General features: G+C 45.6%; 1 protein-coding gene across 4 annotated transcripts in view; it reads right to left on the bottom strand.

The window, feature by feature from the left end:
* The window catches only part of LOC115132289 (protein kinase C and casein kinase substrate in neurons protein 1-like), a 51,165-nt gene that overhangs the window by 3,341 nt on the left and 35,703 nt on the right, over positions 1–12,121 (bottom strand). For 3 of the 4 annotated variants that reach the window (XM_029664771.2, XM_029664772.2, XM_029664774.2), the window contains 9 exons: positions 11,277–11,406; positions 9,218–9,374; positions 8,403–8,638; positions 7,457–7,612; positions 5,460–5,635; positions 2,726–2,846; positions 2,336–2,451; positions 2,079–2,120; positions 325–557 (listed from right to left, as the gene is read on the bottom strand). In XM_029664771.2, coding sequence (XP_029520631.1) covers positions 325–557; positions 2,079–2,120; positions 2,336–2,451; positions 2,726–2,846; positions 5,460–5,635; positions 7,457–7,612; positions 8,403–8,638; positions 9,218–9,374; positions 11,277–11,339 — 1,300 coding nt within the window. In that variant the 5' untranslated portion in view covers positions 11,340–11,406. The remainder of the gene's footprint in view (positions 1–324; positions 558–2,078; positions 2,121–2,335; positions 2,452–2,725; positions 2,847–5,459; positions 5,636–7,456; positions 7,613–8,402; positions 8,639–9,217; positions 9,375–11,276; positions 11,407–12,121) is intronic. The other variant, XM_065020777.1, reaches the window with a different exon arrangement.

Raw genomic sequence — 12,121 nt, forward strand, 5'->3', positions numbered from 1 at the left:
CATTTAGAAGACAATTGCTAATAAGTAGCAGGTGCCTGTAATTGAAGGAAGTGGAATATGGCCATTATTGACAAACCACTACTATCTTCCTCCAGGAATAGAGGGGCTTCGAAATGGGATGAACAGAGATAGCGGGACATTTCATGTGACCTCATCTCCAACCCCCTATCTAGCCAGCCTGTCCATGATACACCATGTGATACTGATAGTGTCAATTACAGAGTTTGTCTTACACTGTTTGACTCAAGAATAGGCTTTAGCTGCAAATGCATTGTAGCAAAAATGAAGAGACATCAAAGATGGTGAAGTGTTGTCGTTGCTTACCAGCTTTGAAGGTGAGTTCGTCTTGTTCCTGTCCGTCATAATCATACAGAGCACGCACTCGGACCCCGGATGCGGTCCCGGTCCCTGCACCCCCTTTCCCTGCACTGCCAGAGTCTTCCTCGAAGGAGTTTCCATTTCCACCCCCGTTGGTCTCACCGCCTGAGTAGGCTGCAGGTGCATCGTCATCGGACCACTCAGTGGAATAGGCCTGGTTCTTTTCATAGCTGCTCACACTGCAATGGAAGAGTTAGGGAAGATACAGGGATTTGATCTAGGGAATTTTATCAAGAATACAAACATTGCTGTACCGTAGACTATAGCAACTGTTATTAACAGACTGAATGAAATACATAAATAATCAACATCAATCCAGTTAATTATATGGAGACTGCAAAAAAAGTCATGGCATCATGTTAGATCCCAGGGTGTTTAATTAGTTGGACTAGGGTAGGTCCCGGCGTTGCAGTAGCTGGTGTGTGGCAGTAGCAGGTGTGTGTGGCAGTAGCTGGTGTGTGGCAGTAGCAGGTGTGTGTGGCAGTAGCTGGTGTGTGGCAGTAGCTGGTGTGTGGCAGTAGCTGGTGTGTGGCGGAAGATGGTTTGTGTGGCGGTAGCTGGTGTGTGACAGGAGCTGGTGTGTGGCGGTAGCTGGAGTATGTGGCAGTAGCAGGTGTGTGTGGCAGTAGCAGGTGTGTGTGGCAGTAGCAGGTGTGTGTGGCAGTAGCTGGTGTGTGTGGCAGTAGCTGGTGTGTGTGACAGAAGCTGGTGTGTGGCGGAAGTAGCTGGTGTGTGGCTGTAACAAGTGTGTGGCAGTAGCTGGTGTGTGTGGCAGTAGCTGGTGTGTGTGGCAGTAGCAGGTGTGTGTGGCAGTAGCAGGTGTGTGTGGCAGTAACAAGTGTGTGGCAGTAGCTGGTGTGTGTGGCAGTAGCTGGTGTGTGTGACAGAAGCTGGTGTGTGGCGGAAGTAGCTGGTGTGTGGCAGTAACAAGTGTGTGGCAGTAGCTGCTGTGTGGCGGAAGATGGTGTGTGTGGCAGTAGCTGGTGTGTGGCAGTAGCTGGTGTGTGTGGCAGTAGCTGGTGTGTGTGACAGAAGCTGGTGTGTGGCGGAAGTAGCTGGTGTGTGGCAGTAACAAGTGTGTGGCAGTAGCTGCTGTGTGGCGGAAGATGGTTTGTGTGGCGGTAGCTGGTGTGACAGGAGCTGGAGTGTGACGGTAGCTGGAGTATGTGGCAGTAGCAGGTGTGTGTGGCAGTAGCAGGTGTGTGGCAGTAGCAGGTGTGTGGCAGTAGCTGGTGTGTGGGCAGAAGCTGGTTTGTGTGGCAGTAGCTGGTGTGTGTGGCAGTAACTGGTGTGTGTGACGGTAGCTGGAGTATGTGGCAGTAGCAGGTGTGTGTGGCAGTAGCAGGTGTGTGTGGCAGTAGCAGGTGTGTGTGGCAGTAGCTGGTGTGTGTGGCAGTAGCTGGTGTGTGGCAGTAGCTGGTGTGTGTGGCAGTAACTGGTGTGTGTGGCAGTAGCTGGTGTGTGTGGCAGTAGCTGGTGTGTGGCAGTAGCAGGTGTGTGGCAGTAGCAGGTGTGTGGCAGTAGCAGGTGTGTGTGTGGCAGTAGCTGGTGTGTGTGGCAGTAGCAGGTGTGTGTGGCAATAGCAGGTGTGTGGCAGTAGCAGGTGTGTGTGGAAGTAGCAGGTGTGTGTGGCAATAGCAGGTGTGTGGCAATAGCAGGTGTGTGGCAGTGGTGTTTGATCAATGTTTTGGTCCTCTCACCTGCCACGGTCACCAGGTGGTGCCACATGATCAGCGCTGATGCTGATCAATTGAAGGAAGACAGAAAAACAAATGATATGGCATCATAGGAGATATCGATATGAACCCTGGCATGTCATTGTGTGTGTGTGTGTGTGTGTGTGTGTATGTATGTGTGTGTGTGTGTGTGTGTGTGTGTGTGTGTGTGTGTGTGTGTGTGTGTGTGTGTGTGTGTGTGTGTGTCAGTAGTAGTTTGACCAGTGGAGTGGTCCTCTCACCTGCCACGGTCTCCAGGTGGTGCCACATGGTCAGTGCTGGGGGTCGGTGGGGCCCCAGCCGGCTTCTGCACCTTCTCCCTCTTAACAACAGCAGCAGTAGCATCTGGGTTGTACTCCTGGAGGTCAGAGGAGAGGATTAATACTTCTGAAAGTCTATACTGAAGCAGAGCCTCAGATCTGGCCAATGTCCTTCACTTTTCCTTTTAAATCAGAAAGTAGGCTAAATCAACAATCTTACAAATATAAGAAATGGTATTAAGAAGTCGTAACAAAAAGCAATATTTGCATCTGTGGGGGAATAAAAAAAATACCTGAACCTTTGCTACATGTTGTAAATAATCCTGAAAAACAAGTATATGGATGAACTACAGAGTATATAGGCCGCAGTACCTCAAACATCGGCCAGTTCATATGCATGCCAGGGCCATGGTGGTTGCTAAACCACTGCAGGTCCTCCTGTGTGTTGGCACCCAGGATGGTGCGCTCCAGTTCTCTGTAAACTGTGCCATAGCTGGGAAGAGGAGGACAGAGAGCACATTGTGACACGCAGAGAGAGAAGGAGCCTGTTTAATTAAGCAATAAGGCCCGGGGGGGTGTGGTATATGACCAATACACCACGACTAAGGGCTGTTCTTAGGCACAACGCAACGTGGAGTGCCTGGATACAGCCCTGACTGTTTTGTCATACCCATGGTATACGGTCTGATATACCATGGCTGTCAGCCAATCAGCATTCAGAGCTTGAACCATCCAGTTTTTATGGGACAATAACACATTAGGGCTGCCAGCGCCAACTGTCCAGCACTAATGGTGCTGTTTCCTGTAGAGTTTCTAGTTGTTTATGAAGCTCCACTACTCAGAACAGGGTGAAATAATTGAAAGACAAAGCCATTCAGTCAATACATAGCATGAGGTGAAGCTACACAGAACACAGACACGACATTTGCATTAAAATTGGCGTAGTGAGGTGGAGTCTCGACAGAGCTTCAATGCCATACAACACTCCTTCCGTGGCCTCCAACTGCTCTTAAACGCTAGTAAAACCAAATGCATGCTTTTCAACCGATCGCTGCCTGCACCCGCATGCCCGACTAGCATCACCACCCTGGATGGTTCCGACCTTGAATATGTGGACATCTATAAGTACCTTGGTGTCTGGCTAGACTGCAAACTCTCCTTCCAGACTCATATCAAACATCTCCAATCGAAAATCAAATCAAGAGTCGGCTTTCTATTCCGCAACAAAGCCTCCTTCACTCACGCCGCCAAGCTTACCCTAGTAAAACTGACTATCCTACCGATCCTCGACTTCGGCGATGTCATCTACAAAATGGCTTCCAACACTCTACTCAGCAAACTGGATGCAGTCTATCACAGTGCCATCCGTTTTGCCACTAAAGCACCTTATACCACCCACCACTGCGACTTGTATGCTCTAGTCGGCTGGCCCTCGCTACATATTCATCGCCAGACCCACTGGCTCCAGGTCATCTACAAGTCCATGCTAGGTAAAGCTCCGCCTTATCTCAGTTCACTGGTCACGATGGCAACACCCATTGCACGCGCTCCAGCAGGTGTATCTCACTGATCATCCCTAAAGCCAACACCTCATTTGGCCGCCTTTCATTCTAGTACTCTGCTGCCTGTGACTGGAACGAATTGCAAAAATCGCTGAAGTTGGAGACTTTTATCTCCCTCACCAACTTCAAACATCAGCTATCTGAGCAGCTAACCGATCGCTGCAGCTGTACATAGTCTATTGGTAAATAGCCCACCCATTTTCACCTACCTCATCCCCATACTGTTTTTATTTATTTACTTTTCTGCTCTTTTGCACACCAATATCTCTACCTGTACATGACCATCTGATCATTTATCACTCCAGTGTTAATCTGCAAAATTGTAATTATTCGCCTACCTCCTCATGCCTTTTGCACACATTGTATATAGACTCCCCCTTTTTTCTACTGTGTTATTGACTTGTTAATTGTTTACTCCATGTGTAACTCTGTGTTGTCTGTTCACACTGCTATGCTTTATCTTGGCCAGGTCGCAGTTGCAAATGAGAACTTGTTCTCAACTAGCCTACCTGGTTAAATAAAGGTGAAATAAAAATAAAAAAATAAAAAAAGATGGATATTATTTCACCAGAAGGTGGAGACAAAAACACAGAATAACTGACAGTCCAGCCCAACAAATGACGACATTTCATGGTGATAAAACTGCCAAGAATTGAGGAGTAAGATGCTATAATGAACAATAAAATGGACGATTCAAATGCATCCACAGCACATAAAAGTTACAAGTGATTTTTCTCTTTTCACTGTCTGTATTTGCATAACTGTATGAGAGGGAGCTGAGGACTGGGTTTTTAGCTATTAGCTTACCATTACCCTGTCTATGGTTGATTTATGGGTTATCACCAATACTGTGGCTGAAAGGCCCATGTTAGTACTCCACACCACACTATACAAGCCTATACTCATCCACCATTCAGATCATAAACCAAGACTATGCATCCAGGAAACAGCTTGAATTAACTCCTTATTCCAATCACCATGGAATCTGGCTTTGTATCACATGCAATTTGATCCACAGTCAAGAATATGACAAGAGTTCACTCTGACATGATGTAATTTGGCTGAAATGTCATTAACTGCATCCTCTGTATAATTGGTGTTGTGACTCTGAAAGACTGAAATGTGTTGAAACTAATCTATTTGACAGGAACTGTAATGAAAGCAATATCATAAGCACATTGGAGTAAATTCCCTCTGAATGTAATATTTCAACTAATCCATAGACTCGACTAATAACAAAAAGGAATGCCGACGAGCGCTTAAAGAAGAGATCAATACTGTAATGAAGGTATTCTGACTATATTAGATACACTAATGTGGAAATCTTTTCAAGGCAGACTTGCTGTTGTGTAGATGACTCCAAGCTGATAATATGTACATACGTATACGTACTGTACCAACTGAAATTGAAGACAGACATGTTTTTCCTCTATAACCTTTCAATTCAAAGGCCATGTGGGAGGAAAGGTTGATGGAGGTAATTTAATACAGCAGGATGGGCTACAGTATGTATGGGACGATAGAGGATAACACCAGTCACTGACCTTTGGTTCTCAGTGAGATTGAGGTGGCGTTTGATGTCCAGCAGGATCTCCTTGAGGAAGGTGAGTCTCTTGACCTCATGCTGCTGGCACTGGTCAAACACCTGCTCCATGCTCTCCTGGTACGGGGGAGTGACAGCACTCAGCTCTGACAGAGACTTCTCATACTTCTCCTTAGCCTGGGGGAAGATAAGGACAATATCAGCTCTGAGAGACTTCTCATACTTCTCCTTAGCCGGGGGGATGATAAGGACAATATCAGCTCTGAGAGACTTCTCATACTTCTCCTTAGCCTGGGGGAAGATAAGGACAATATCAGCTCTGAGAGACTTCTCATACTTCTCCTTAGCCTGGGGGAAGATAAGGACAATATCAGCTCTGAGAGACTTCTCATACTTCTCCTTACTTCTCCTTAGCCTGGGGAAGATAAGGACAATATCAGCTCTGAGAGAGAAGATAAGGACAATATCAGCTCATACTTCTCCTTAGCCTGGGGGAAGATAAGGACAATATCAGCTCTGAGAGACTTCTCATACTTCTCCTTAGCCTGGGGGAAGATAAGGACAATATCAGCTCTGAGAGACTTCTCATACTTCTCCTTAGCCTGGGGGAAGATAAGGACAATATCAGCTCTGAGAGACTTCTCATACTTCTCCTTAGCCTGGGGGAAGATAATGACAATATCAGCTCTGACAGAGACTTCTCATACTTCTCTTTAAATGGGGGAATGATAAGGACAATATCAGCTCTGACAGAGACTTCTCATACTTCTCCTTAGCCTGGGGGAAGATAAGGACAATATCAGCTCTGAGAGAGACTTCTCATACTTCTCCTTAGCCTGGGGGAAGATAAGGACAATATCAACTCTGAGAGAGACTTCTCATACTTCTCCTTAGCCTGGGGGAAGATAAGGACAATATCAGCTCTGACAGAGACTTCTCATACTTCTCCTTAGCCGGGGGGATGATAAGGACAATATCAGCTCTGACAGAGACTTCTCATACTTCTCCTTAGCCTGGAGGAAGATAAGGACAATATCAGCTCTGACAGAGACTTCTCATACTTCTCCTTAGCCGGGGGGATGATTAGGACAATATCAGCTCTGACAGAGACTTCTCATACTTCTCCTTAGCCGGGGGGATGATAAGGACAATATCAGCTCTGACAGAGACTTCTCATACTTCTCCTTAGCCGGGGGGATGATAAGGACAATATCAGCTCTGACAGAGACTTCTCATACTTCTCCTTAGCCGGGGGGATGATAAGGACAATATCAGCTCTGACAGAGACTTCTCATACTTCTCCTTAGCCGGGGGGATGATAAGGACAATGTCAGCTCTGACAGAGACTTCTCATACTTCTCCTTAGCCAGGGGGATGATAAGGACAACACGAGGAGTTGGACACAGTGTATTTCATCCACAAGAGGTGAGAAGAGCTGTGTTACTGCAGATAGATGTCATGTATCATTATAATCAACAATAGGCAGTGCAAACATTTCTGCTATTTTTGTTACCAGAGCTCCGTGAATAGAGTGGGAGATCCACCTTCATGGATGATTGTGGTGGCAGGTAGACTAGTGGTTAGTGTTGGGCTAGTAATCAAAAGGTCCTGGATCGAATCCCCGAGCTGACAAGGTAAAAATCTGTCGTTCTGCCCATGAACAAGGCAGTTAACCCACCGTTCCTAGGCTGTCATTGTAAATAAGAATTTGTTCTTAACTGACTTGCCTAGTTAAATAAAATGAATGTCCTGTCTGATCACTAGAGTAATCTGCCACACTGCATTGATTCTGTTTTTCACAGCTTATTTCACTTAAGCCGCTAACAGAAACAGATGAATGTACTTATGGTAGTATGGAATTTTCTCCTGTTTGATATGGAGAACGTCAAATGGCATCGTGTAAAGTCTCACCTTTTCATACATTTGTACAGAAAAGGTTGTCATGTCATTTTGTTGCTCTATCTTCCATTTGCCAGACCCTGAGCCTCTCTGTCTCACCTTCTGAACGTCATGTTTGCACTTGTCTGTTTTCTCGTGGAGTTTCTTCTGCTGGTCAGTTGTGACGGAGGCCTGTGTCTTCCCATCTGCCTCGCGGGTGGCGGCCAGTTTCTCCTCCTTACATGCCATGTGGTATGTTTTCTTAGCAGTCTCCATCTGTGGAAGCACCCACAGAATCTTAGTATCCCTATAGATAAACTGTATAAATACTAATACATCTAAGCATGACAGTGACTTAATTGAGTTACTTTCGCAAAGGCAATGTTGTTCTCTGATGCTAAGCTTGGATGAGTGATGCAGCAAGAGTCATTATGGTACACAAAACAGAACTAACACATATGCCAATAGCTACAGTACCTAGATGTTTGGCAAAGCAACTTGTATGTTGACTCAGATGTAAGTTAAACAGCCATTGTTTTTAAGATGGCCTCTGTAAACCCTATTAGGGCTGATTCAAGTGGGTCCTAGTCCAAGGACAACTGTGTAGTGTGCGTCACCTATCTTACACACATGCAGTACCTTTGTAGCCAGACACACACTTCGGAAAAAAGGAGCTAACTAGAACCTTAAGGGTTCTTCGGCTGTCCCCATAGAAGTACCCTTTGAATTCCCTTTTTCATTTCAGGTAGAACCCTTTTGGTTCCCCTTCAACAGAGGGTTCTACCTGGAACCAAAAAGGGTGCTCCTATGGGGACAGCCGAAGAACCCTTTTGGAACCCTTTCTTCTAAGAGTGCAGACTGATGCACAGCCAAATGAACTAATCTAACCAGTTGTGGTCTCAGAGGTCAGTCATGAAAACAGCCAAGTGCATCAAATGCCTACTCACATATCAAATATAGTGTCCCCTGTATTGGATTTAAGAATAACGTGGTTTTCCTGTTAGAAATCCAAGTACACATGGAGGATACAACAGATCCCCTTCCCTAACCCTTCCAGTCAATTTACCTCTTTGAGCTTCTTGGCCCATGGTTTCTGGGCCTTCTTGAAGCCCTCGTCGGCCTCTTTGGCCTCCTTGAAGCCTCCGATCATCTGCTTGTGGTACGCCTCCTTCTGCCAGTTCTTGACCTTCTCCAGGTCTTCGTTGAGCAGGCCGTTCTTCACCTCCTGGTGCAGCTCACTCACCTTCTCAGCCTCGGTCATCACACCCAGCCACGCCCTCTCCACGGTGCCATACTGTGGTCCTGGGGTTAGAGAATATCACAGGGGGACATTCAATCACAACATATAGGTGGCAGAAAAATATGATGGAAAATATGAACGTGACCAACTCAGTGTTAGCCCTGAGATTGGAAGGTTGGGAATTTGATCCCTGACCAAGTCATACCAAAGACTGTAAAAATGAGACCCAATGCACTTGTGCGTGGCACTAAGCATTAAGGAGATAGATTGGGGTTAAGGCCCTGCGATAGACTAACATCCTGTCCAGGGGGTGTACTTGTACATCAAGCTGCCTCGTGCTACAAAAACAGGAAATAGGCTCATTTAAGTCATTTAGCAGAATGCTCCTGCTCCTATGAGGTGTTCCGGCTCATGCAAGGCTACTTACATTCAATCAAAACATATAGGTTTCAGAAAACATGACTGTTGTCATCTTACAGAAAACACTCACAATACAGCTGAGCAGTGAGATGAATCAAATGAATTTAATATGGGATGAAGACCTCAAAACAGACTGCAACAAAAGCCACCATATGAGTAGCTTCTAATCCACACAGTAAGATTTGGTTCATTGATTGAACCTCTCCAATCCCGATATTGACCTTTCTCGATCAGCTGTCTCCATCTCTTGGACCAGGCGGTCAGCTGGTCACCATAGGCCTTCTCAATCTTGGCACGTTCCTGAAGGCAGCCCATGAGGTCATTGCAGAGCCGGTGGCCGTCGTCAATCCGCTTGACGGCACGCTTGTAGTTCCCCACCTGAGAATAGTGAGAGGTTAGATTAAAGGTCCAAGTTACATAAAATAGGAAAACACAAGGCTTCCCTTGAATTGAAATACTGGTATCAATGATTGAGGATGAGGATGCAGTCATTTGCACACAAAAAAAATCTAAAATATGTAAGTGCAACACGCCAAATCTCTAAGACCACTAAGATATTTTGAAATGGAAATAACTAATCTGATGGGCCAACATAAACTGTAAATTAATTTTCTTTGTCGAGAGAGTCAAATTAGAAATGGAGTTAAATACTACAACTCTGATGTAGTGATAAAAATGATATATTATCTATTAATACCCTTGAGTAACAAAGAATCATCTGTACTCTCTTTCATCATTCTCATACTACCTTAAGATATGCCACCTTAAGAGATGGCACCGTAAGAGATGCCACCTTAAAGACGTCATCCAGTGATTTTGGAACTATTCCTGCTGAAAAGTGATATCCCAAGAATCAATGACAGTGAATACCACACACTAAAGTGTCAAAAAACATGTTTTTAGCTAAATAATGTTTTTTAGACACCTGCAAACTTCAAGGAGTAGGCCATTCTAGGAGTTGGTCTGATGGTGACTTTGTGATTGCATTGGCCTTCCCCCTTGCTTGAGGAAAAATAGAGGAGCGATAGAGAACAAAATAGGAAAGGCCCACCCCCAGCTTGTGCCATGTCATGAGGATACCTGGACCACCTTTTGAGATGTGCCTTTTATTAAGTAAATCAGGTCTTAAATAAGGTGAAAGGGAGACTGGAATAGGACTTTATTATATGCAGTACAGAGATCTGAGGCCCCTCCCCCCAGAGCCTGCAGGGGGCGTGAGCTCATGGTGCATGACGGAGGGAGAGGTGGGGGGGGGGGGGGGGGGCTCGTGCCTGTGCATGTGTAGTTATGCAATGGCAGTGGCTTTGTGTGAGTGTGTGTGCGCTCTGTGTGTGTGTCTAATGGCCCGTGCATGTAAGTGTGTTTGTCCCTGTGTGCACGCGCGCATGTCTGTGTGTGTGCTTGTGCACTGTGACTGCTATAATCCTGTACTCTGCTCTAATGCAGGCAGACAGATTATCAGGGATAGGACACTGACAGGACGAGGCAGAGACAGGAATGCAGCCCACAGTCACAGACCACTCTGTCCATTCAGACAGGATGGGCCCTGGGCTGGGTGGGACAGGTGTGGGGTACAGGGTACAGTGATTGCATCTGATTGCAGCAACAACAACCCGACATACATAAACTTGAGTTCTCAATTTCAGGTTATCAACAGTGTCTGTAGCCATACATTGTCCTCTATGTAAGATTCAAAACAAAGCCCCTTTGAGCAGAGTTCACAGTATATAGATGATATTCAGATTTGTATTTGGTGTGTTTTTTGTCAGATATGTGCTTTTCATATCAAAACATCTAGCCCTGTGAGAGTCATTATGCTATTCACTATGCTGTGGCCAGGGCTTTCTTGGCCACATAGAGATCTATACAGGGCAGGTGCATGTAGGCTGAATGGCTCCCTCAGTGCTGCTTCTAACTGAGAGGCTCTGTCTGTCTGTGTGTCTGTGATCCTCCTCCATACGATGACACAAAAGGGTCTCTGTGTTCAGTGAATTCATTAGCACTAATTGGATATGTTCTGTGCAACAACAACAATATCAACGCATTGGAATAAGCAACCATATTCCTATGGATCTTCGCGGAAATGAAATGACCTACTGTATCATGTTTGTTTTCTGTTGTCAATAACCTTTTCAAACAGAGAAAACAAGATGGTGGCCAGTCATGTCCATGTTTAATGCCTCCTAAAGAGGGATTGTTGTGTCTGACTTGGCTTATAAAGGTCGATAGGTTTTGCTTCACAACCCAAAAGAACAGCATGGATGGTGTTTTCTGAAGTACCTCCCAAAAGCTGTCCATAGCGTCGTCAGCAGCAGCAGCAGATTCATCGTAGGACCCCGACATTTTCCTGGTTGTGGCAAAGCAGGCTAAACTCTAAATGTGTCAGCAGCAGAGCTGGGTTCCTCATGCACTGGAAGAGAAAGAGAGAGAGAAAGAGGAGAAAAGGAGGAAAGAGTGAGAATGCATAGCTATATAAATGCAATACAGTAGAACATCCTACACACCTAGAAAAAAAGGTGCTATCTAGAACCTCAAACTATTCTTCGGCTGTCCCTAGAAGAAAACCATTTGAAGAACCCTTTTTCCAGGTAATGGAATCCAAAATAGTTCTACCTGGAACCAAAAAGGGTTCTCCTATGGGGACAGCCAAAGAACCCTTTTGGAACCCTAAGAGTGTACAACATTCATAATTTACATGATGTGATATGATATACAATACTTGGGCTCTCTATGGTATTCAGAAACCATGTTTTCCATAACCACTCAATGAGCAGCACCGATGAAAGGCTTCCTTTGGAGGCTCTGAGACAGCTCTAATAGTAAGGTAAAAATAGTATTCTGTCCCAAAGAATACTGCTCCCTGGCCCCGGGGAACAGAAAGGCCATTTTCCACACGCCTGTCCCAGAAACCATAGCACAGACACCACAGGGCACACAGCATCACTGTCATCATGGAGGTATGACACTGCGTTGTACTACATAGTAGCTAAGCATAAAGTGTTCCTCTACCCTGACATATTCCATCTGGAAGACTGCAACATTACACATTCACTGCACACAGACATGTAGGCATACTAACACACATGCATGTGTGCCAAAGCACGCAAGGCTGAGCACATTGACAC

This window comes from Oncorhynchus nerka, linkage group LG7 (assembly GCF_034236695.1).
Source record: "Oncorhynchus nerka isolate Pitt River linkage group LG7, Oner_Uvic_2.0, whole genome shotgun sequence".
In the NCBI taxonomy this organism is placed as follows: domain Eukaryota; kingdom Metazoa; phylum Chordata; class Actinopteri; order Salmoniformes; family Salmonidae; genus Oncorhynchus; species Oncorhynchus nerka.